The sequence below is a fragment of the Chiloscyllium punctatum genome, chromosome 14, assembly GCF_047496795.1.
Source record: "Chiloscyllium punctatum isolate Juve2018m chromosome 14, sChiPun1.3, whole genome shotgun sequence".
NCBI classification, from domain to species: domain Eukaryota; kingdom Metazoa; phylum Chordata; class Chondrichthyes; order Orectolobiformes; family Hemiscylliidae; genus Chiloscyllium; species Chiloscyllium punctatum.
In genome coordinates this window covers 36,673,016-36,696,232 of record NC_092752.1, presented here as the reverse complement: position 1 = coordinate 36,696,232, position 23,217 = coordinate 36,673,016, and the positions used below count along the sequence as shown (strand labels likewise).

The following is a 23,217-nucleotide window of genomic DNA, read 5'->3' as shown; positions in this document are numbered from 1 at the left end:
AAAGTGATTGACCTTACGCTGGGTCCAATTAATGGTCACTCTCTTCCAACCCAATATCATTTCATCTTTATCAAGTCAGTGAAGGCTCCCACAACAGGCATTCTGGAACTGATTCCAAATTTAAAAGTGAAGTTTGTCCTAGTTTCATATTGGGCCAATCCTGTGAGATACTGGAGTGCTTGTGTTAATTGTAGAACTGTCCCCATCATGAAAGCAGAAAATTGCAACAAGGAAATGTCCCAAATATATGAGAGAAGGAAACATTTCAATTTAAAGCCTCATACATTCAAACTTCAGAATCACTAAATGACCTCACTTATTTAATGACAAAAATAGACTGCTAACAAAAATTAAATGTGAGTATTTATTGTTTCTCATTCAAGATAGATAGTAAATTCTAACTGCATGTGTAAGAGAATGGTGTATGTACATAAAACTCATGTCAGTCCTGCTGGAAATAAAAGTTTAATTGAACTGTATTAAATATGAAATGGAAACATGAGTACAAATATATGGAGTTCCACCAATAAACCATTAGAAACTGCACATCAAATTACACATATGCAGCTTTTCATTAAATCATTAGCTACATAAAATACATATTCTGTTACGTCTGGAGTGTATTTTCGCTGTCAGACTGCAATCGTATAGGTCAGCTAGCTTCTTCTAGCATCACCCTGAAGTAAAGTTGGGAAGTTAAAAATCACAGAACACTAGATTATAGTCAAACAGATTTGTTTGGAAATACAACTTTCAGAGTGCTGCTCCTTCGTCAGGTGGGGCAGGATCTTATGATCAGCTACCTGACAAAGGAGCAGCGCTCTGAAAGTTAATACTTCTAAATAAACCTGTTGGACTATAACCTCATGGTGTGTGATTTTTAACTTTGTCCACCCTAGTCCAACACCAGCATGTCCTCATTAAAACCAGAAAGAGATCGCTGCAATAATGTTTGCTGCCAACTTTTATGTTATCAGTTGGAAATTCCAGTCACAGATCAGCACAGCAACTAGTGAAATTGCATAAATGAAAAACAAATGACCATGTGATCTTCTGTCAAGTTACGTTAGGAGATTGAGAGAATTCCATGAAATATAAGTCCTTCTTTCTTCATTATAAATGTTGAAATGGTTTGACAAATATGCAGGGGGTTGAGACCTGCTTTCCCTTAGCAACACATCAATACAGATTGGAACTAAATTGTTCTTGGACAGAATAGAACTTGCTGCATACAGAACACTTGCATTGCTACTTTGACTTCATTCAAGTAGCCATTAAAATTACACAGCAAAATAGCACTGTATTCATTAATGCTAAAGGTGTTTTGAAAGAGCTGTGCAACTATTTGTAGTAATGTGTGTCTAAAGGTGTGGATACTATGTCTTTAAGTTTGAGCAGCAAGGATGTTTTACATTAAGAAATGCTTGTTGTTTCTGAATCCACGTTATCAATCATAAATTTGTCATCTGGTGAACATGTGATTATAGTGTATGCTCTGACACTCATGCTCTTTTCAGTTAGCTAACTGAGAAAGAATTGTAATGTGCCCTCACAAAGCCAAAGGCTTTGAAATTACTCTGAGATAAGAACTGCAAACACTTATTGCACTCATTTGAAATTCCACCCTGTTGTTTTAGCACAGGCAGCAACTCTTTACTGTAAATGGGCTAAAATTACTGAGACCAAATTCAGAGGGTATTGATGCACACGTTAAAATACAAATACTGAATTAACCCTTTATATCTGTTAATATGCAGAGTGATTCCAAGTGCAGCAAGTTCTATTCTATCCAAGAATGCTCTCTTCCGTTAATCCAAAGTACTTTCATTGTTTAGGATTAAATAATTTAACTTGACAATAATTTCACTCAAGTAACAATTGATCAGAAGCTGGCTAGGTGGCAGTTGTTCTAAATATAATGGATTTTCTGTTTAGCAACAAAGTGAATCCTGTACGTAACATTTACTTGCAATTTCAAAGTTTCTATCTCGGTAAATCCTGATTCTATGACCTCTCTTGTTCTGCATCAGAACTGTTCCCAATATCTGATTGTGTGTGAACCTTGATAGTGCTGTTGAAAGCTTATTAGACTGTGCTAGCATCTCCATTGTCTCTAGTTTAACCTCTGCCAGATGTAAATTGTCAGCAGGACCAGATATTGAGCAGGAGTGACTCAATGACTGATTTCTCCTATTCCTAAACAAGGAACACTGAGGTCAGTTGTCATACCCCTTATCGCATTCCAAGATGGGTTCAACTACACGAGTATGTAGTAGGAAATATAGATAGGACATTTTAAATTGCACAATCAGATGTCTTTACTCAGAATATACTTAAAACAAATTGCATTTCAATGTTTTAAATTGTTTACTGTAATTTGTATGAATCATACAATTGAAAAACTTTGAATAATAAATTACATTTTTAAGAAGTCCAGTCTATTCTGAATTTAGTTTGCAAATTCTAATCCCTTTCATCACAAAACAAAAGCAACACTGCCCTCTTTTGGTGAAATTCAGCATTGGCTTACCCCATCCATAATTCATTAAGCAATGAATATGATTTCAGAAAACCAGAATGAGAAAGAGTGTTTGTGAGGAATTAACTGCTTAATTGCATGTTTTGGTAGCCTTATTTGAAAGAAGCACAACTAGAAAGCATACTGCACCTAGCAGATTATTTTTCATGTGGCTTGGAAAGTCAAGCCACCCATAGAAAAGCATTTTTTAACTTTGTAATTCATCCCCTAAGATTTGCAATCCTTGTTCCAGTTTTTCCAACAAAGTCACCACGCAGCGAAGCAGGGTGTTACGGGAGGAAATATTCCGGATAATATCTGCAATAAAAAGAAAACCAGAATCAATTTCCTGCCTCCCTTTAATGCCTACGTGCTCCTGAACAGTCTCATGAGTATTAAATCAATTGATTGTTACAAGACAAGCAGGATCGCCAAGCCATCGTTAACATACACATTAAAACAACTCTTTTCTTTAACCCTTTGTACAACAATAAATACATTTTGGAATTGGATTTAGGATGAAGATAACAGATTTTGTTCAGTCAAACCTGCTGTAAAGCTACAATAAGCACAGCATATCTTTTAAATTATTCACTCTCAAAATTGTTCAAAAAATTAATTCGAAAAAAATATTGCTTAATACTTTATATTTAAGAACCTAAAACCAAATTGGAGTATCTTCTGTTGTCCATTTTGTTTCACAAATCTAACCCAATGTCATAGATGTACAGCACAGAAACAGACCCTTCGGTCCAATTTGTCCAAGCCAACCAGATATCCTAAATCAATCTAGTCCCAGTTGCCAACACTTGGCCCATATCCCTCTAAACCCTTCCTATTCATCCAGATGCCTTTTAAATATTGTCACTGTACCAGCCTCCACCACTTCCCCTGGCAGCTTATTCCATACACATACCATCCTCTAAGTTGCCCCTAGTTCCCTTTTAAATCTTTCTCCTCTCATCCTAAACCTATGCCTCTTGTTTTGGACTCCCCTAACCCGGGGAAAAGACCTTGTCTATTTATCCAATCCATGCCCCTCATGATTTTATAAACCTCTATAAGGTCACCCCACAGCCTCCGATGCTCTGGGGAAAACTGCCCCAGCCTGTTCAGCCTCTCCGTATAGCTCCATATATCCTTCAAACCTGTCAACATCCTTCTAAATCTCTTATGCAACCTTTTAAGTTTCACATCATCCTTCCAATAGCAGGAGAGACCAGAATTGCACACAATATTCCAATAGCAGCATAACCATTATCCTGTACAGCCACAAAATGACCTCCCAACATCTGTACTCTATGCACTTACCAATAAAGGAAACATACCAAACGCCTTCTTCACTATCCTATCTACCTGCGACTCCACTTTCAAGGAGCTATGAACTTGTACTCCAAGGAAAATGGCCAATATTTACTTTAGATTGGTTTAGCTTGCATAAAGACATGATTATGTTAGAGTGAGAGGAGTGAAAGATGCCAGAGCTGGAAGCATGTGTAATTTGCAGAGAATTGTTGAACTGGAAGAGATTGTGGAGATAGAGTGTCTGACACCATGGACTGATCTGGACACAATGATGAGAACTTTTAATTTGTAGTGAGGGTGTACCATTCTAAGTCCTTCAACACAGGGGCAATGGATGAACAGGACTGTGTGCACAATGCTGGCCACAGAGTATTGTGTGACTTCAGCTTCATAGTAGGTGGAAGATGAAAGGCCAACTGACACTGTATTCAATAGCTGAAGCAAGATAAAACAGAAAACATTGACAAGGGCTTCAGCAGCAGACAGATTAAGGCAGAAGCAGAGATGAACAATATTGCAAAGGCATGTACACCTGGACAAATGTTGGTAATCCTGTGTTGCCCCTCACTGCAATGTGATGCCACAGCAACCATGAAGCCAAGTTACCATGGCACATGGATAACATGGTTGGCACTCCCTCGCACATACAACTGCATGCTCTCATTCTGGTCACTGTTTAACCATTCTGCATGCATTGCATATAAATGAAGAAATGATTGCTAATGAAATGTAGCTGGTGTTTGGAAAGCGGGCATCATGATTTTGCTGCCACAATGTCCTAGCGCCCAGCAGATCTGAATGCTGCACTTGCCCACACCAATGTGGAACTGACCTTGTGCGTTGCCCCAGCCATGTTTCAGATGCATTTCTCACCTGGAAAATGGCAAATGATGACAGGGTAACAGCTCACGGTGAACACCATCTGCACCAGGCTCCCCATGGTCACCGGCTTCTTTCAGAGCCTCTATGTCCCTTTTGCCGCACTCTGCCCCAACAGCCCATCTCCCTCCAACCAAAAAATATAGTTACTCCTAAACTTTGACTCCAATGTCCTTCTTGACTACTGAACCCTGACATTAAACTTCATGATGCATATAAGGTCCTCTGATCCTCATTCCTGAAGAAGGGCTTATGCCCGAAACATTGATTCTCCTGTTCCTTGGATGCTGCCTGACCTGCTGCGCTTTTCCAGCAACACATTTTCAGCTCTCATCTTGTTCCATACATCTTGAGTTTCCCTCATCATCCTCCTCGGTCCCAGTCCCACAAATATCTCTGTTTCCCTCAACAGTCTTGACTCCACCAGCTCTTCTGGAAATGATTCCCCTGCTGCAACACTGCACCCCCTCCACACCCCTCCCCCCTCCCCACCAATGCTTCATCAACCCCACAGGATTGTATTTGACCCAGACCTCTGGCTAATCTCTACCAGAAGCCCCAGGACATGACTGAGCTGATCTCTGACTGTTGTAGAGCAGCTCCCTGACTGCTATGTGACTCCCCGCCTGGAATGAACACACACACACACCCCTTGAATAAGTGAATGAATAGCCCTCAAACAGTTTCCAACATGGACATTTGGCAGAATAAGGGTTGCAATGTATTTGCTGTGCAGGCAGCTGGCACATGCTGTAGGCCAGTGTCTCAATGTGCTTTACACCAAGATGGCAGAAGTGAAGACTGCAGATGCTGGAAACCAGAGTTTAGATCAGAGTGGTGCTGGAAAAGCACAGCAGGTCAGGCAGCATCCGAGGAGCAGGAAAATTGACAGTTCGGGCAAAAGCCCTTCATCAGGAATGAATGATGTAAAGCGCTGATGAAGCACATTACAGCAAGATGTCCCAACCTCCAGGCGGATCCAACTGAGGTGCATGAGAGGCAGCCAGTCTATGTGTCTACACGAAAAGTAATGTATTAATATTATATCAATGTAACATCAGTAGGGCAGCAAGACACAGCGTGGCCTGGCAAGGCAGGGACACAGTGAGCAGCCTGGTAGGCACTGCATGCCCGAGTACTCAGAGAGCAAGCAAGCAGCCCTGAGGTGGACCCCCGTACAACCCATAAGCTGGGCACTTGTTCCTGTGTGCAAAGTGTTCTTGCAACAGCCTTTCAATGCTAGTTGCCTGTTCACTCTGCATTGATAATCTGTGCTTCCCATGTGGCATGTAAATGAATTGGAGAAGAGTGGGGGGGTTGGCAAATGTCAGATGCCAGTGTTCATGGATGAGGACTGCATGAGGTGGAATCATGGGTTATGCCCTATGAGGCTGTTTGTCTTTGGGTAACAGGGGCGCTCCTTACAGTCATTAGCAAGCTGAAGTCGCTAGGTAACCACTCTGACTTCCATATCGAGATTGTTCAACATCTAACTTATAGAGTCATAGAGATGTACAGCAGGGAAACAGACCCTTCGGTCCAACCTGTCCATGCTGACAAGATATCCCAACCCAATCTGTGCCAGCTGCCAACACCCAGCCCATATCCCTCCAAACCCTTCCTATTCATATACCCATCCAAATGCCTCTTAAATATTGCAATTGTACCAGCTTCCACCACATCCTCTGGCAGCTCATTCCAAACACATACCACCCCCTGCATGAAAAAGTTGACCCTTAGGTCTCTTTTATATCTTTCCCCTCTCACTCTAAACCTATGCCTTCTAGCTCTGGACTCCCCAACCCCAGGGAAAAGACTTTGCCTATTTATCCTAACCTTGTCCCTCATAATTTTGTACACCGACATAAGGTCACCCCTCAGCCTCCGATGCTCCAGGGAAAACAGCCCCAGCCTGTTCAGCCTCTCCCTGTAGCTCAGATCCTCCAACCCTGGCAACATCCTTGTAAATCTTTTCTGAACCCTTTCAAGTTTCACAACATCTTTCCGATAGGAAGGAGATCAGAATTGAACGCAATATTCCAACAGTGGCCTAACCAATGTCCTGCACAGCCGCAACATGACCTCCCAACTCCTGTACTCAATACTCTGACCAATAAAAGAAAGCATACCAAATGCCTTCTTCACTATCCTATCTACCTGCAATTCCAGTTTCAAGGAGCTATGAACCTGCACTCCAAGGTCTCTTTGTTCAGCAACACTCCCTAGAACTTTACCATTAAGTGTGTTAAGTCCTGTTAAGATTTGCTTTCCCAAAATGCAGCACCTTGTATTTATCTGAATTAAACTCCATCTGCCACTTCTCAGCCCATTGGCCCATCTGGTCCAGATCCTGTTGTAATCTGAGGTAACCCTCTTTGCTGTCCACGACATCTCCAATTTTGGTGTCATCTGCAAACTTACTAACTGTACCTCTTATGCTTGCATCCAAATCATTTATGTAAATCAAAAAAGTAGAGGACCCAGCACCAATCCTTGTGGCACTCCACTGGTCACAGGCCTCCAGTCTGAAAAACAACCCTCCACCACCACCCTCTGTCTTCTACCTTTGAGCCAGTTCTGTATCCAAATGGCTAGTTCTCCCTGTATTCCATGCGATCTAACCTTGCTAATCAGTCTCCCATGGGGAACCCTGTCGAACGCCTTACTGAAATCCATATAGATTACAACTACTGCTCTGCCCTCCTCAATCTTCTTTGTTACTTCTTCAAAAAGCTCAATCAAGTTTGTGAGACATGATTTCCCACGCACAAAGCCATGTTGACTACCCCGAATCAGTCCTTGCCTTTCCAAATACATGTACATCCTGTCCCTCAGGATTCTCTCCAACAACTTGCCCACCACCGAGGTCAGGCTCACCGGTCTATAGTTCCCTGGCTTGTCTTTACTGCCCTTCTTAAACAGTGGCACCACGTTTGCCAACCTCCAGTCTTCAGGCACCTCACCTGTGACTATCGATGATACAAATATCTCAGTAAGAGGCCCAGCAATCACTTCTCTAGCTTCCCACACAGTTCTCGGGTAAACCTGATCAGGTCCTGGGGATTTATCCACTTTTAACCATTTCAAGACATCCAGCATTTCCTCCTCTGTATCTGGACATTTTGCAAGGTGTCACCATCTATTTCCCTACAGTTTAAGTCTTCCATATCCTTTTCCACAGTAAATACTGATGCAAAATATTCATTTACTATCTCCCTCATTTTCTGTGGCTCCACACAAAGGCCGCCTTGCTGATCTTTGAGGGGCTCTATTCTCTCCCTAGTTACCCTGTTGTCCTTAATATATTTGAAAAACCCCTTTGGATTCTCCTTAATTCTATTTGCCAAAGCTATCTCATGTCCCCTTTTTGCCCTCCAGATTTCCCTCTTAAGTATACTCCTACTTTCTTTATACTCTTCTAAGGATTCACTCGATCTATCCTGTCTATACCTGACATATGCTTCCTTCTTTTTCTTAACCAAACCCACAATTTCTTTAGTCATCCAGCATTCCCTATACCTACCAGCCTTACCTTTCACCCTGACAGGAATATATTTTCTCTGGATTCTTGTTATCTCATTTCTGAAGGCTTCCCATTTTCCAGCCGTCCCTTTACCTGCAAACATCTGCCTCCAATCAGCTTTCAAAAGTTCTTGCCTAATACTGTCAAAATTGGCCTTTCTCCAATTTAGAACTTCAACTTTTAGACCTGGTCTATCCTTTTCCATCACTATTTTAAAATGAATAGAATTATGGTCGCTGGCCCCAAAGTGCTCCCCCACTGACACCTCAGTCACCTGCCCTGCCTTATTTCCCAAGAGTAGGTCAAGTTTTGCACCTTCTCTAGTAGGTACATCCACATACTGAATCAGAAAATTGTCTTGTACATACTTAACAAATTCCTCTCCATCTAAACCTTTAACACTATGGCAGTCCCAGTCAATGTTTGGAAAGTTAAAATCCCCTACCAACTACCCTATTATTCTTACAGATATCTGAGATCTCCTGACAAGTTTGTTTCTCAATTTCCCTCTGACTATTGGGGGGTCTATAAGACAATCCCAATAATGTGATCATCCCTTTCTTATTTCTCAGTTCCACCCAAATAACTTCCCTGGATGTATTTCCGGGAATATCCTCCCACAGCACAGCTGTAATGTAAAATAAAATAACTTAACCTTTGTACTCAACTCACTGCTATCCAGTGAAGACATGAAGACAAAGTAGAGCTGACAATTCACAAGTCTATGAAATTCTGCATTCGGAGATGCCTGGATACTGGGTTATTGAACATATTCAAGCTGAAATAAACACAAACTCAAACCAAAAGGGAGTGAAGGATTTCTGGGAACAGAGGGGGAGTTGCAGTTGAGGCCAGGATCATACCAGTCATAATCTTATGAGATGGTATAGCAGGCCCAAGGGACTTTATGAACAACTGCTGCTCCTGTTATATTCTTATTGGGAATGTGTAGCCAGTCAACAGGCAACATCATGGCAAATGGCAAATTCAGTCATTTTGAGGTTAGGTTTTTCCAGACACTTTAGGCACTAATGAGCCCAAAATAAGATTTGAATCTGAAAAACCAGTTTAACTCTCACTTCATGTACGATACCACTTTGGTAAAGAACATGTGTGCTAGGAACAAGTGCCCAGAGGATTGTAAGGCACCAGTTACCATTTAACTTGCCAGCTAGCACTCATTAAAGAGGCTGGGTAGCATTTTGATGGATAGTGATGGACCAATTCTAATAGCAACTTGCTGATTAGAAGCTCAGTAAGCAAGTCGTTCAAGATTTAATTAGAAGGTATGTCACCCTTTATTGTCCATTTGTTGTTGAAGCCATCAGCACCTCTGATTATCTCCTCAACAAATTTGAGAATAGAATTTAGAATTAGCTCTATTGTCACATGTACTCTCATGTGAAAATTTGCAAGTCGCCAATTTCTCTGCCATCTTAGTTACCAGGCACCCAGGTACAGATATTTAAGTACAAATTCTTAGGAAACAAAATTATAAAAATAAAGAAAGAAAAAGTTCACAATCAAAAAGAAATAAGAGCTCAGAATTTATCAAATATAAACTTTCAGAAACACTTTTTGTTAAGATTTGATAAAAAAAACTATATCAACATTGGACTAGGAATTCTCTGAGGAGTTTGCCTCAGGATTTTGACCCAGTGACAGTGAAGGAACAGTGTTACAATTCCAAGTCAGGAAGGAAGTTGTGTGATTTGGGATGAACTCATCGGGGGTGGTATTCCCATTCATGGAATCAACAGCTCTTTTTTTTTATATCAGGAGCCATATTTTCAAAACTTAAGTCACAAAAGGGGGAACAAACATTTTTTTTTTATTTTCACCGCCCCTCCCTTCCATTATCTCAGCAGCATACTTATCTCAGTGAGAATGGATAGCATTACTTGAATATTGTGATAGCCTCAGAATGTACAACTCAATATATGTGACATTTTCCAGTCAGAATGAAAAACATTAGCACTTTCCTGCATCTGTTGACTGCTTCATTTTCTGTGGTTGGAGAAAAGCCTGCAGATTATTATTTGTTGGATCTTGGCATGTTTGTGTTAATTCCTTGAATTTGCCTTCCAGTGAGAAGTTGTTCCTGGCAACAGCAGATGTGGTCAGTTCAACTTCTTACTACCAACAATTTTCTTTGACCATCAATGTAAATGGCTGAAAAGATCATGTACAGTACTGGGCCAAGTTTTAAATATGAGCCATTGAACTGAATTGATTCCCACTGGAAGGGCATAGCCAGACTATCAGGCAGAAGATATTCAGCAACACCTCATATTGTGGGAAACAAATGAAATTCCAAGCCGATAACCATTTTCTCAGGGCTGCTCACTCCATTCCAGTGTAATTATCCAGCAAAGTGCTAGTACACCAGTCATTGTTTGTAAACTTAATTTCTGTCTTACTTGTGGCTATGTTCTGACAGTGGAATGGGAACAGATAGAGTCATAGAGATGTACAGCATGGAACAGACCCTTCGGTCCAACTCATCCATGCCGACCAGATATCCCAAACCAATCTAGTCCCGCCTGTCAGCACCTGTCCCATATCCCTCCAAACCCTTCCTATTCATATACCCACCCAAATGCCTCTTAAATGTTACTATTGTACCAGCCTCCACTACTTCCTCTGGCAGCTCATTCCATACGCGTACCACCCTCTGCATGAAAAAGTTGCCCCTTAGGTCTCTTTTATATCTTTCCCATCTCTCCCTAACCCTATGCCCTCTAGTTCTGGACTCCCCCACCCCAGGGAAAAGATTTTGTCTATTTATCTTATCCATGCCCCTCATGATTTTATAAACCTCTATAAGGTTACTCCTCAGCCTCCAACGCTCCAGGGAAAAGAGCCCTAGCCTATTCAATCTCTCCTTTTGGCTCAAATCTTCCAACCCTGGCAACATCCTTGTAAATCTTTTCTGAACCCTTTCAAGTTTCACAACATCTTTCCAGTAGGAAGGAGACCGGAATTGCACACCATATTCCAACAGTGGCCTAACCAATATCCTGTACAGCTGCAACACGACCTCCCAACTCCTGTACTCAATACTCTGATGGATCTGAAGTAATTCCTGAGGCACATTCTGTTTTCTGCCTTGGCTGGGTGTTTAGCTTCTTCACCAACAGTATACCTGCCTATGGTTTATTTTTGGTCAGATAAGTCATTTGTATGCTGCACGCAAAAATATTTTACTGCCTTGCAAAGGCAGTCATATTTATCCTATTTGTACTATGTGAAACATTATTGGAAGTCATAATAACACATTACTGTCAGCATTAATAATTTGTTGCCTCCTGTAGACAATAATGATTACATCAAGAATTTATATTTCTGCCTGAATTTTGTTATCTGCCATGTTAGAATTAGAATTAAGTTTATTGTCACATGCACATGGGTGGCACAGTGGCACAGTGGTTAGCACTGTTGCCTCACAGCACCAGAGACCCGGGTTCAATTCCCACCTCAGGCAACTGTCGGTGTGGAGTTTGCACATTCTCCCCGTGTCTGCGTGGGTTTCCTCCGGGTGCTCCGGTTTCCTCTCATAATGTGTTTCCTCCCTCCAAAAATGTGCAGGTATGGTGAATTGACGTGCTAAATTGCCGATAGTGTTAGGTGAAGGGGGTAAATATAGGGGAATGGGTCTGGGTGGGTTACTCTTCGGAGGGTCAGTGTGGGCTTGTTGGGCCGAAGGGCCTGATTCTACACTATAAGTAATCTCAGCTAATCTACTCAGGTACAGGGATAAAGGAGTACATTAAAAATTTTAGAAAGTTGCCATTTCCGGTGCCATCTTAGGTCCAAAGGTATCTTGGTACAAAATCTTATGTACAAAGTAGGAAAATAAGTAAGTTAAAATTTAAAGATTGCAGTCCTTCTTAACATAAAGTTTGAAAAAAAGAATTACAGTCCTTTAGCCATGGACCTACACACAGTCCATGCTGGGCTTCCCCCCAAAGGCTTGTGCTCCCGAAACCTTTGTCTGGTATCTATACATCCACATTTTCCCATATTACTAAACATTGAGTTCTTAACCTCAGTGTTCCCTCCAAAAGCAGCAGGGAGGCACATTTGTTTGAGAACGTTTGCTTTAAGTAGCAAAGGAAATTGTGCTTAAGTGGATGTCAGAAAAGAATTGAGTTGAGCTGTGTTTAAGTGTTCACTGATAGTCACCACTCATGCTCACATAAGAAAAATGTAGTTTTATATGTTACTCTTTGAACAGGGTGTAACTAAATTTAAACAATGTGGTATCATTACTAATTAATCACGATGAGAAATCTAAAATCAAGTTATGCTTGACTCATTTGTACCATACGAAAGTGAGGCACGTCTAATACAGAATTACGTGGTCTGTGACTCAGAGATATCTAAGATAAGTAATGTGTGATTCAGTGAGGACCACTGAATGGCTGACAGAGAAAGTCAAATGACAGTTGAATAACTGAAGAAATGCCAACATTGGCTGTTGCCTGACTCAGCACTTCTGACATGAATGAAGATATCCTAATAGTGGAAAATGTAAAATGAACTACAAGATGTGTGCCATATGGACACGGCTGGAATGATATCTTGGTAGGATATTAGAGGCTGGGGGAATGGGCATAATCTACTTGCCATCTTTGAATTCCTTAATCAAGCAACATTGATGATACTTCTGATAATATCTCTGTGTGAGATTGTTCTTTAGACTTTGATGGGGATTGCCAATGTCTGGGACTAAATAAATGAGATGCAGAATATGGAATATAATCCACAAGCACGCAGACTGAATACTTTGGAAAAGGTGATCAAGTGCACCATCTCCAAGTCAGGATAGTGAGTTGCTTGGTGTGGAACTTGCTTTGTATTGAGCTTCTTGAGTATGATTGGAGCAGATTCAATCCATGCAAATGAAGAAACTTCCATCACACTCTTGACTTTTGCCTCATAAATGGTGGACAAGGTTTGGGGAGTCAGAAAGTAAATTATTCACTGCAGAGTTCTGTTATTGTCATTACATTATTTATATAGCTCAACCAGGTCAATTTGATAATTGGTATCACCCAGGAAGTTGACAGCAGAAGATTCAGCAATGGTAATGTTTTATGTATGTCTACCCAGCTTTTAAGACAGTGTCCTTAACAGGAAACTATGTGCCATGTGTATACAATGATAAGAATTTCTTCTTATGCTAGTGAATCTGTGGAATTTTTTTACCACAGAAGTCTGTTCAGACTGTACCATTAAGTTGTTGTGGTTCTGTTCGCCGAGCTGGGAATTTGTGTTGCAGACATTTTGTCCCCTGTCTCGGTGACATCCTCAGTGCTTGGGAGCCTCCTATGAAGCGCTTCTGTGATGTTTCCTCCGGCATTTGTAGTGGTTTGTCTCTGCCGCTTCCGGTTGTCAGTTCCAGCTGTCCGTTGCAGTGGTCGGTATATTGGGTCCAGGTCGATGTGCTTATTGATTGAATCTGTGGATGAGTGCCATGCCTCTAGGAATTCCCTGGCTGTTCTCTGTTTGGCTTGTCCTATAATAGTAGTGTTGTCCCAGTCGAACTCATATTGCTTGTCATTTGTGTGTGTGGCTACTAAGGATAGCTGGTCGTGACGTTTCTATCAACAGATTCTATCAACAAACACATCGACCTGGACCCAATATACCGACCACTGCAGCAGACAGCTGGAACTGACAACCGGAAGCGGCAGAGACAAACCACTACAAATGCCAGAGGAAAGATCACAGAAGCGCTTCACAGGAGGCTCCCAAGCACTGAGGATGTCACCTAGACAGGGGATGAAACGTCTGCAACACAAATTTCCAGCTCGGCGAACAGAACCACAATAACGAGCACCCGAGCTACAAATCTTCTCACAAACTTTGTATCATTAAGGCTGATATAGACAGGTTTTTAATCATTAAGGGAATCAAGGCTTAAGGGTATAAGGCAGGAAAGTGGTGTTGAGGATTATCAGATTAGCCATGATTTTATTGAATGGCAGAGAAAAGTATGGGTTGAAAGACTTATTTCTGCTCCTATGTCTTAGGATCTTAAGACTTTGCTTCATAGTCTGCTGTGGGTTTATTAACTACACACATAGAAATCAGTTAGGTTGTTGCATTGTTTACTTAATAACATATAACGTGTTTTACTGACTTGATTAAATTAATCCATGGAGTTGAATTAATCCCTGATAAGTGAATGATTAATAGACTATTATCAGCTCAACCCTGAATGTTGTTCAAGCTTTGCTGCATATGGACATAGTTTGCTCTGTATCTGAGAAGTTGCAAATGATGTTGAACATTGTGCAGTTATAAGTGGACATCTTTATTTTAAATTTGTAATTGAAGGACAATCACGCAATGATGACGCAGGTGAAGATGTCTGGGCCTAAGATATTATCCTGAAGAACACCAGCAAAAATGTCAGGGGACTGAGATGATGAACAATCTCAACATTTTCATTTGTACTGGGTATAATTCAAAACAGCTGACTGTTTTCCTCTGATTTTGTTAGGGCTTTTTCTGTCACACTCAGCCAAATACTGCCTTGATATCAACAGCAGTCACTCAGAGATCGTGATTGGAATTAAGCACTTTTCTCTATATTTTCACAAACTTGATAATGTGATCAGGAGTTGACAGGCCCTGACAGAACCCAAATGTTTGTTAATGAGCAGTTATAGAGTCATAGAGATGTACAGCATGTAAACAGACCCTTCGGTCCAACCTGTCCACGCTGACCAGATATCCCAACTCAATCAAGTCCCACCTGCCAGCACCCAGCCCATATCCCTCCAAACCCTTCCTATTCATATACCCATCCAAATGCCTCTTAAATGTTGCAATTGTACCAGCCTCCAACACATCCTCTGGCAGCTCATTCCATACACGTTCCACCCTCTGTGTGAAAAGGTTGCCCCTTAGGTCTCTTTTATATCTTTCCCCTCTCACCCTAAACCTGTGCCCTCAACTTCTGGACTTCCCAACCCCAGGGAAAAGACTTTGCCTATTTATCCTATCCATGTCCCTCGTAATTTTGTAAACCTCTATAAGGTCACCCCTCAGCCTCCGACGCTCCAGGGAAAACAGCCCCAGCCTGTTCAGCCTCTCTCTATAGCTCAATCCTCCAACCCTGGCAACATTCTTGTAAATCTTTTCTGAACCCTTTCAAGTTTCACAGCATCTTTCTGATAGGAAGGAGATCAGAATTGAATGCAATATTCAACAGTGGCCTAACCAATGTCCTGTACAGCCGCAACATGACCTCCCAACTCCTGTACTCAATACTCTGACCAATAAAGGAAAGCATACCAAATGCCTTCTTCACTCTCCTATCTACCTGTAATTCCAGTTTCAAGGAGCTATGAACCTGCACTCCAAGGTCTCTTTGTTCAGCAACTCTCCCTAGGACTTTACCATTAAGTTTGGGATTTGCTTTCCCAAAATGTAGCACCTCGCATTTATCTGAATTAAACTCCATCTGCCACTTCTCAGTCCACTGGCCCATCTAGTCCAGATTCTGTTGTAATCTGAGGTTACCCTCTTCGCTGTCCACTACACCTCCAATTTTGGTGTCATCTGCAAACTTACTAACTGTACCTCTTATGCTCACATCCAAATCATTTACGTAAATGACAAAAAGTAGTGGACCCAGCACCGATCCTTGTGGCACTCTGGTCACAGGCTCCAGTCTGAAAAACAACCCTCCACCACCACCCTCTATAATATTTATCAGTTCCACCCTGGATGTATTTCCGGGAATATCCTCCCTCAGCAGAGCTCTAATGCTATCCCTTATCAAAAACGCCACTCCCCCTCCTCTCTTGCCTCCCTTTCTATCCTTCCTATAGCATTTGTATCCTGGACCATTAAGCTGCCAGTCCTGTCCATCCCTGAGCCATGTTTCTGTAATTGCTATGATATCCCAGTCCCATGTTCCTAACCATGCCCTGAGTTGATCTGCCTTCCCTGTTAGGCCCCTTGCATTGAAATAAATGCAGTTTAATTTATTAGTCCTACCTTGTCCCTGCCTGCACTGACTGTTTGATTCACTTCTGTTCTCAGCTGTACCCATCTCAGATCGATCTCTTTCCTCACTATCTCCCTGGGTCCCACCCCTCCCACCTTACTAGTTTAAATCCTCCCAAGCAGTTCTAGCAAATGTCCCTGCCAGTATATTAGTCCCCTTCCAATTTAGGTGCAATCCATTCTTCTTGTACAGGTCACTTCTACCCCAAAACAGATTCCGATGATCCAAAAATGTGAATCCTTCTCCCATACAGCATATCCTCAGCCATGCATTCATCTGCTCTACCCTCCTATTCCTGCCCTCACTAGCTCGTGGTACTGGGAGTAATTCAGATATTACTACTCTTGAGGACCTTCTTTTTACATTTCTGCCTTAACTCTCTGTAATCTCCCTTCAGAATCTCAAGCTTTTTCCTTCCTATGTTGTTGGTTCCAATGTGGACCATGACCTCCTGCTGACCCCTCTCCCCCGTGAGAACATTCTGCACCCTCTCTGAGACATCCTTGATCTTGGCACCAGGGAAACAGCACACAATTCTGCTTTTTCTCTGCTGGCCACAGAAACGTCTGTCTGTACCTCAGACTACAGAATCCCCTAACACAATTGATCTCTTGGAAGCCGACGTACCCCTTGTTGTATTAGAGCCAATCTCAATACCAGAAACTTGGCTGTTCATGCTACGTTCTCCTGAGAATCCATCACCCCCTACATTTTCCAAAGTAGCATACCTGTTTGAAATGGGTATAGCCACAAAAGACTCCTGCCCTAGGTGCCTACCTCTCTTGCCCTTCCTGGAGTTAACCCATCTATGTGACTGTATCTGAGACTTCCCCCCCCTTCCTATAACTGCCATCCATCACATACTGTTGCTGTTGCAAATTCCTCATCGCTTCTATCTGTCTCTCCAACTGATCCACTCGATCTGATAACATTCGCATCCAACAGCATTTATGGCAGATATAATCCGCAGTAACCCTTAAACTCTCTTTAAACTCCCACAGCTGACAAGAAGTACATATCACTGCAAAGGCCATTTTTGCTCCTTCACAATCTACAGACCCAGAAAATAACACTGTCTTATTCCTCTACAAAACACTGCACCAGGTTAAATTAAGAGCTATGGCTTATATTTTAAGTTTAATCAAGAGACTTATCTCCAAAAACATATAATCAAGAAAGAACCCACTGTACTCACTAATACAGCCTTTCTCTTGGACAGACTTAAAACAACAATTAACTTATCTGATTCTGTGTTGTGAACTTCGCCCAAACCAGTTCCTCCAAGATTCGTTGTAAAATTCACTGTTTGTTAATTTTCCCAGATGCACTCCGATGTCCAGCGGCACATTAATTCAAAAACAGCAAAGGCAGTAACTGTGCAGGCTCGCTCTCTCTCTCTGTCTCTCTGTGTGTGTGTGTGTGTGTGTGTGTGTCTGCTGCACTGTCCTCACCATGTGCTTCCTTTGTCTGCTCTTCTCCCTTTTAAAACTGTTGTCGTTTTGACTTTTTTTTCCCAAAGTTCCAAAACAATGCAACAGCATATAAAACAGTAATTGCTGCTCCTGGAATTCGAGGAAATCACCTCCAACACCTAAAATACCTCAAAAAAAGGAGCAGCTCTTACAGCCAGAAATTTTTTCCGTCCTCCATCTTGAATTACCCAGAATTCTCTTATTGCTGAGCAAGAGCCACTTGTTAGTACTATCTGTGATACCTTCCATCACTTTGCTAATGCATGACGGGGGTGGGGGGGGGGGTGGTGGGGTGGGGGGGAGGGGGTGCAATCGTATAGAAACATATAAAATTATGAAGGAAATCAATAAAGTAGAAATAGATAGGATATTTCCACTAGAAGGTGAGACAAGAGGGCATGGCCTCAAGATTAGAGGAAGCAGGTTTAGAACTGAACTGAGAAAGAACTTCTTCACTCAGAAGTTTGTTAATCTATGGAATTCCTTGCCCAGCAAAGTAGTTGACACTACTCCAATAATTGCTTTTAAAGCTAAGGTAGATACTTTTTTGAAAAATAAGGGAATTAAGGGATATGATGAAAAGATCAGCCATGATCTTCTTGAATGGCAGAGTGGGCTCGAAGGGCCAGATGGCCCACTCCTGCTGCTAGTTGTTATGTTCTTCTGATTGACAATGGACTGATGACGTGGTAATTCGCTAGGTGGGATTTAACCTGCTTTTGCCTGAATGTTTTCAGGGTCCATAGCTTTTGCAGGATTTAAATTCTGCTGCATGGCCGAATTTTATCAATACCATTGTGATCCAGGTCTGCAGTTTGAGAAAATTAGATTCACGGTTTATGGTTTGGATGCTGAATGATAGACTCTGTGATATAACAGGAAATGACAAAGTTACCTGGATACCTAGTACCTGGAGGCAGTGACAATACTTAGGGTCTTCTAATTTAGTCAGTGGTCAGGGACATTGGAGTGCTACCATAAGAGAGGCAGGTAAGAAGACATGGGTAAGGAGTGCACCAATGTCAACCACTCCAATTATTCAATAGGTTTGAGGTTCTCTCAGCCTGTCTGGCTAACAGTAGAGTCTGGACAAGTTAATTACCATGGCACTTGGATACAGGAGGTCATTCAAGCAAGCAATAGGAAATATAGTAGAAAGAGGGGATATACCGGGATGGACACCATTCTCTACAATGAAGAGCGAGAGCCCAAATGGATATGCTGTGTGTTTGGTGTCAGGGCTTGAAAGGAACTTGCAGTGGGAGGGGAAGGATCTTGTGGTTGTTATCCATGTAGATACTAATGACACAGACCGAACTAGGAAAGAGTTCTGCATAGATAGTATGAGGTGTTAGGCACTAAATTAAAATAGAGAAATTCAAAGACTATAATCTCTGTATTGTTGTCTGAGCCACATGCAAATTGACATCAGGTACAAGGCTGGGGAACTTGTAGGCTGTAATGTTCCAACAGTCGACACCTGAATCATGTTGGAGCCAGTGGCCTTGTGAACCACATAACTAAGGAACTTGAAAGGGGTTCGAATGTAACAGTGGGGGCAAGAGATTAAATATTCAAAGGCATGGTATATCAAATAATAGAAACAAGGAAGGAGCAGAAAATAGTAATGTGGGAAATGAGGGTCAGAGAATGACAGGAAGGGACAGAGGGAAAAAAGTGAAAATAAACCAACAATCAAGATGACAGGTTATAAAGATAATAAAACACAAAACTAAAGGCTCTGTATCTGAGTGTGTGCAATATTCATAGGAACGTAAACAAATTGAAGTAAATAAATATGATCTAATAGGCATTACAGAGACATGGATACTAGATGTCAAGGATTAGGTGTTAAATATTGTGTGATATATGACATCTAAGAAGAAAGGAAGCTATGCAAAGGTGAAGGGGTTGCACTGTTAATCAAGGACAGCATTTGTGTAATAATTAGAGATTACCCTGTTCAGCAGCTGAGGATGTAAAATTGGTTTGAGTTTGGATGAGGAATAGGAAGAGAAAGATGCCACTAATTGCATGGTCTGCAGGCCCCATAAGAGTAACCACAATATAGAACAATGTTTACAAGATGAAATATTGGGTGCTAGTAAGAAGGGGACATCGGTGACTTTAATCCACATATATCAGATTGGTAATAATAACCTGGATAGGGAGTTCATAGAATGCTTTGAAGTTGATTCCTTGTGCAGAATGTTTTTCAGGAACTTTTCTTTTCAATTATTCATTTTGGGGACATGGGCATCACTGTATGGACCAGCATTCATTGTCTATCCCTCGTTGCCCTTGAGAAGGTGGTGGAGAACTTCCATCTTTAACACTACAGTCCATGTACTGTACATTGACCCACAATGCTGTTAAGGAGGGAATTCCAGGAGCTTGAACCAGTGACAGTGAAGGAACTGAGCTATATTTCCAATTCAGGATGGTGAGTGTGCTTATGGGGAACTTGCAAGAGATGGTGTTGCCATGAGGGACATAGATAGGGTAAATAGACAAGATCTTTTCCCTAGGGTAGGAAAGTCCAAAACTAGAAGGCATAGGTTTATGGTGAGTGTGGAAAGACTTAAAAGGGACATAAGGGGGAATCTTTTCACGCAGAGGGTGATGTGTATATGGAATGAATTGCCAGAGAAAATGATGGATGCAGGTACATTTATAACATTTAAAAGGCACCTGGATGGGTAAATGAATAAGAAGGGTTTGGAAGGATATGGGCCAAGTGCTGGCAAATGGGACTAGATTAATTTAGGATATCTAGACAATATGAATGAGTTGGACTGTTTCCGTTCTGTACATCTTGATGACTCAATAGACAATAGACAATAGGTGCAGGAGTAGGCCATTTGGCCCTTCGAGCCAGCACCACCATTCATTATGATCATGGCTGATCATCCACAGTCAGTATCCTATTCCCCATAACCCTTGATTCCACTATCTCTAAGAGCTCTATTCATCTCTTTCTTGAAAGTATGCAGAGACTTGGCCTCCACTGCCCTCTGGAGCAGAGCATTCCATTTATCCACCACTCTCTGGGTGAAGAAGTTTCTCCTCAACTCTGTTCTATATGACCTACCCCTTATTTTTAAACTGTGTCCTCTGGTTCGGCATTCACCCATCAGCAGAAACATGCTTCCTGCCTCCAGAATGTCCAATCCTTTAATAATCTTATACGTCTCAATCAGATCCCCTCTCAGTCTTCTAAACTCAAGGGTATACAAGCTCAGTCGCTCAATGAATCTACTCTATGAATCTATATATCTGCTACCCTGGTCATTCCAGGTGGCAGTAGTCATGGGTTTGGAAAGTGATCTCAAAAGAAATTTGGTGAATTTCTACAGGGCATTTCACTGATGGTACACACTGCTGTTATTGAGTGTCGATGGTAGAGGCAATGGATTTTGTAGTTGTGGTGTAAATCAAGCGGACTGCTTTGTCCTGGATGGTGTCGAACTTCCTGAGTTTTGTTGGAGCTGCACCTACCCAGGCAAGTGGGGTGGATTCCATCACACACCTGACTTCTGCTTGGAGATAGTGGACAGAGTTTGGAGAGTCATGAGGTGAGTTATTCACTGCAGGATTCCTAGCCTCTGATCTACTCTTGAACGGCCATAAAAATGCAATGGCTGCCAGTTCAGTTTCTGGCCAATGGTAAATCCCAGGATGTTGATAGTGGGGGATTCAATGATGTCAAGTAACAGTGGTTAGATTGTCTCTTATTGGAGATGGTCATTGCTTGGCATTGCTGCGGTGTGAATGTTACTTGTCACTTTTGGATAGAAAATTCACTGGCTGGCAGAAAACAGAGTTTTCTTTAATTTCTTGTGGGGTGTCGGTGTTGCTGGCTGCACCAGTATTTATTGCCCATCCTTAGATCCTTAGTTGTTCTTGGGAAATTGGTGGTGTGTTCTATTCTTGAACCACGTCACATATGTACTGTGGCTAGACCCACAATGCTATTAGGGACGGAGTTTCAGGATTCTGACACCGCAATAGTGAGGGAAGGTTGATAAACTTCCAAGTCAGGATGGTGAGTGGCTTGAGGGAAACTTGCAAGTGGTGGTCTTTCTATATACCTGCTGCCTTTGTTCTTCTGGATGGAAGTGGACATTGGTTTGGAATGCCAATCAAGCAGGCATCTTTGCCCTCAATGGTGTCAAGCTTCTTGAGTATTGCTAGGGCAAGTGGGGAATATTCCATCATGCTCCTGACTGTGTGCACTGTAGATAGTGGGTGGGCTTTGGGGAGTCAGAAGGTGAGTTACTCACCATAGTATTCTGAGCCTCTGACCTGCTCTTGTAGCCACTAGGCTTATATGGCTAGTCCAGTTGAATTTCTGGTCAATGGTAACCCAAGGATGTTGATAGTGGGGATTCAGTGATGGTAACACCATTGAATGCTAAGAGGTGGTGGTTAGATTGTCTCTTATTGAAGATGATCATTGCCTGGCATTTATCTTGCACCAATGTTACTCACCACTTGTCACCCCAAGCCTGCATATTGTCCAGATATTGTTGCAATTGAATGTGGACTTCTTCAGTATCTGACGAGTCATGAGTGGTGATGAACATTGTGTAATCATTAGTGAACATCCCCATTTCTGACCTTACGATGGAGGGAAGGTCATTTTTGTAGTAGCTGAAGATGGATGGGCCTAGGACATTACCCTAAGGAGCTCCTGAAGTGATATCCTGAAGCTGAGATGACTGAACTCCGACCAGCACAACCAGCTTCCCATGTGTCAGGTATGACTCCAACCAGCAGGAAATGTTCCCTCGATTCCCATTGATTCAAGTCTTGCCAGGACTCCTTAATGCCACAGTTAGTCAAACATGGCCTTAGTCAGTATGCATAAATGGATAAATGAGCCATTGCCTAATTGGCAAGATGTGATGAGTGGAGTTTCACGGGTGTCTGTGCTGGTGCCTTAATTTTGAGTGATTCAAAGGTATCACCATTTTAGGACAGAGATGAAGAAAGTAATTTTTTTCAAAAGGTGATGTGACTTTGGCATTGTCTGACTTGGAAGGCAGTGAAAGTGAGGCCAAGGAATATTTTTAAGTCAGATACAGGTAGATTCTTCTTAGACAAAGGAATCAAGGATTTTCAAGGGTAGTTGGGGTGTGCAATGTGAAACATATACCGATCTTCTTGGTTGGCAGAGCAGGTGTAAGGGGCCAAGTGGAGATTGGAGTGGTGCTGGAAAAGCACAGCAGGTCAGGGGCCAAGTGGTCTACTTCTGCTGGTCCTTTGAATGTTCATGCCTGCTGCGCTGAATGTGAAATTGCTTGGCCTTGTTTATCCCAGCTTAGCACGCATGTAGTCCTGTGTTGTAACTCCCCCCAGGTTGACAACTTCATTTTTATGTATGTACAATGTTGCTCCTGACTTGCACTGCTGCATTCTTCATTGGACTAACCTGATCTCCTGTCTTGATAGAGTGGGGTATATTCTGAATCACAATGTTACAGATTATGGT

At 42.0% G+C, this 23,217-nt stretch overlaps 1 protein-coding gene across 3 annotated transcripts in view; it reads right to left on the bottom strand.

Annotated features, from left to right (window-relative positions):
* Positions 1 to 449: 449 nt before the first annotated feature.
* Positions 450 to 23,217, bottom strand: part of LOC140485722 (NEDD4 family-interacting protein 1-like) — a 161,045-nt gene continuing 138,277 nt past the window's right edge. For all 3 annotated transcript variants that reach the window (XM_072584182.1, XM_072584179.1, XM_072584180.1), the window contains exon 6: positions 450 to 2,836. Coding sequence is in view for 2 of the 3 variants with exons in the window: in XM_072584179.1 (XP_072440280.1) it covers positions 2,809 to 2,836 (28 nt within the window). In the remaining variant the exon portion in view is untranslated. The remainder of the gene's footprint in view (positions 2,837 to 23,217) is intronic.